Source organism: Anastrepha ludens, chromosome X (assembly GCF_028408465.1).
Source record: "Anastrepha ludens isolate Willacy chromosome X, idAnaLude1.1, whole genome shotgun sequence".
Taxonomy (NCBI): domain Eukaryota; kingdom Metazoa; phylum Arthropoda; class Insecta; order Diptera; family Tephritidae; genus Anastrepha; species Anastrepha ludens.
In genome coordinates this window covers 32,062,276-32,064,157 of record NC_071503.1, presented here as the reverse complement: position 1 = coordinate 32,064,157, position 1,882 = coordinate 32,062,276, and the positions used below count along the sequence as shown (strand labels likewise).

At 32.6% G+C, this 1,882-nt stretch overlaps 1 protein-coding gene across 1 annotated transcript; it reads left to right on the top strand.

Annotated features, from left to right (window-relative positions):
* Positions 1 to 631: 631 nt before the first annotated feature.
* LOC128869328 (uncharacterized) lies at positions 632 to 1,653 on the top strand. Its single transcript, XM_054111860.1, has 2 exons — positions 632 to 1,313; positions 1,375 to 1,653. Exons 1-2 carry the CDS (start codon positions 666 to 668, stop codon positions 1,522 to 1,524), a joined length of 798 nt encoding a protein of 265 aa, XP_053967835.1. The 5' UTR covers positions 632 to 665; the 3' UTR covers positions 1,525 to 1,653.
* The last annotated feature ends 229 nt before the right edge of the window (positions 1,654 to 1,882 follow it).

The window sequence follows — 1,882 nt, the reverse complement described above, 5'->3', positions numbered from 1 at the left end:
AAGTCGAGAACTGGACATCATTACTTATCATTAACTGTACATTATATGACAAGTAATTTTGAACTGAAAAATATTATGATTGGCCTAACCCAACTTGAAGATCGTCACACTGGGAGTTATATCAAAATGAAACTTGAAAAAATGTTATTGGAATGGAATTTATTAGATGTTCCTAATGTTCCCATTTATTTTACCACTGACAATGGTGCTAATATCTGCAATGCTATCCGTCAAGGAGGTTGGAATCACATCTATTGCTTTGCACACACACTCCAGTTGGTTATAAAAGATTGCCAAAAATACACCAAAGGAATCACTAATTTATTGAAAAAAGTAAAGATTCTCGTACTATTGTTTTTTTAAAGCTCTATAGTTGTTTTTATTGGAATTTGTACATTTAATTTTCAATTAGAATGGTTTTAAACTTAGAAATAATTATGAAGCTCAATTTTTTTTTTTAATCTATTTCAATCAAATTATTCAAAATAATAAATTTTTTAACACAATTCTATTTATTTTTAGGCACGACGTATAGCCACACACTTCCACCACTCTGACCCGGCTCGGCGAGACTTTGAAAATGCTCAAAAAGCGTCTAGTCATCGATCTTCCTTAAAATTAATATAATTCAATCAGTACCAACTCGCTGGAACTCGGAGTATGACATGCTCGAGCGCATGAAGAGATTACAGCAACCATTGTCAGATGTGCTTTCGCGAACTACTAGTGTAACTGGATTGTCTGGCACCGACTGGAAGAAACTTAGTGATATTATCAAGGTCTTAGAACCATTGAACGAGGCCACTAAAATTGCTTGTGGGTCAAAATACCCTACGATCTCCATGATTGAGCCAATACTTCGAGGGGTGGAGGAAGCTTTCGAAAATCTTGCTTTCGATGACGAGACAAGCGTTGGTCTGAATAATATTGATAGCGAAGATAGTGATGACGATGATAATAGTGATGATGTTCAGATGGGACTTCCAACGATTGATAACGAGTCTCAGATGCCTATGGGTTATAACTTTTCAAAAAATATAATCCGGAATTTAAAAATTAGGTTTTGTGAGATTAAGGAAGATAAGTTGTATCGTAAATGTACATTTCTCGATCCTCGTTATCAGGATTACTTTTTAACCGATGATAAGGTGAAAGATGACATAGAGAAAGATATAAAAGAAGAGATTATTGCCTATAAATATTCGAACAATGTTTTTGAAAACGAACATGAAACTGTTGCTGAACCTCCTGTAATCAAACCCACCAAGTTTTGGGACTTCATGAAACAGCGACGAGCTAATAGAGAAGAAACAGTAACCTTGCGCCTTGAGAAAGACATTGATCAAGAACTTATTCAATATTTGTATTCAGCAGATATTGATCCTTCGGATGATCCTATTCATTGGTGGAAAAAAGAATCAGTTAAATATCCTCTCTTATCAATGCTGGCTCGACGTTATTTGCCAATTCCATCTACGTCTGTTGAGAGTGAGAGGCTGTTTTCTACTGCTGGAGACATTGTGACTGAAAAGCGCAATTCATTATCACCTGATAATGTTGCTCGGTTGTTATTTTTAAATAAAAATATAACTCGTTATGTTTGATTGAATATTATATCGAAATTTTAAATAAAATAACGCTATTCTATTTAGACACGCGAGCAAACGTATTCTTAGAAAGAAATTTTTAATTAGAAAAGTTTATTAGCTTATAATTATTTATATTGTTCAAATATTATTGATAAATGTTATATTCAACGATAATTAAATGATAGAAAATTTATTTTATTTTTATTATGTAGAATTACTATATTATAATAGAATAACCTGTTTAGGATTTTATTTCTTCGGATAATTCAAATCGCTCGAATTATTCGAATATT

What these genes read in the sequence shown, in the direction of transcription:
- LOC128869328 (XM_054111860.1), top strand. Translation starts at nt 666, where the DNA reads ATGCTCGAGCGCATGAAGAGATTACAGCAACCATTGTCAGATGTGCTT. An exon ending in GAGCTAATAGAGAAGAAACA is followed by an intron (nt 1,314 to 1,374) that starts GTAACCTTGCGC and finishes TGTATTCAGCAG; the next exon opens with ATATTGATCCTTCGGATGAT.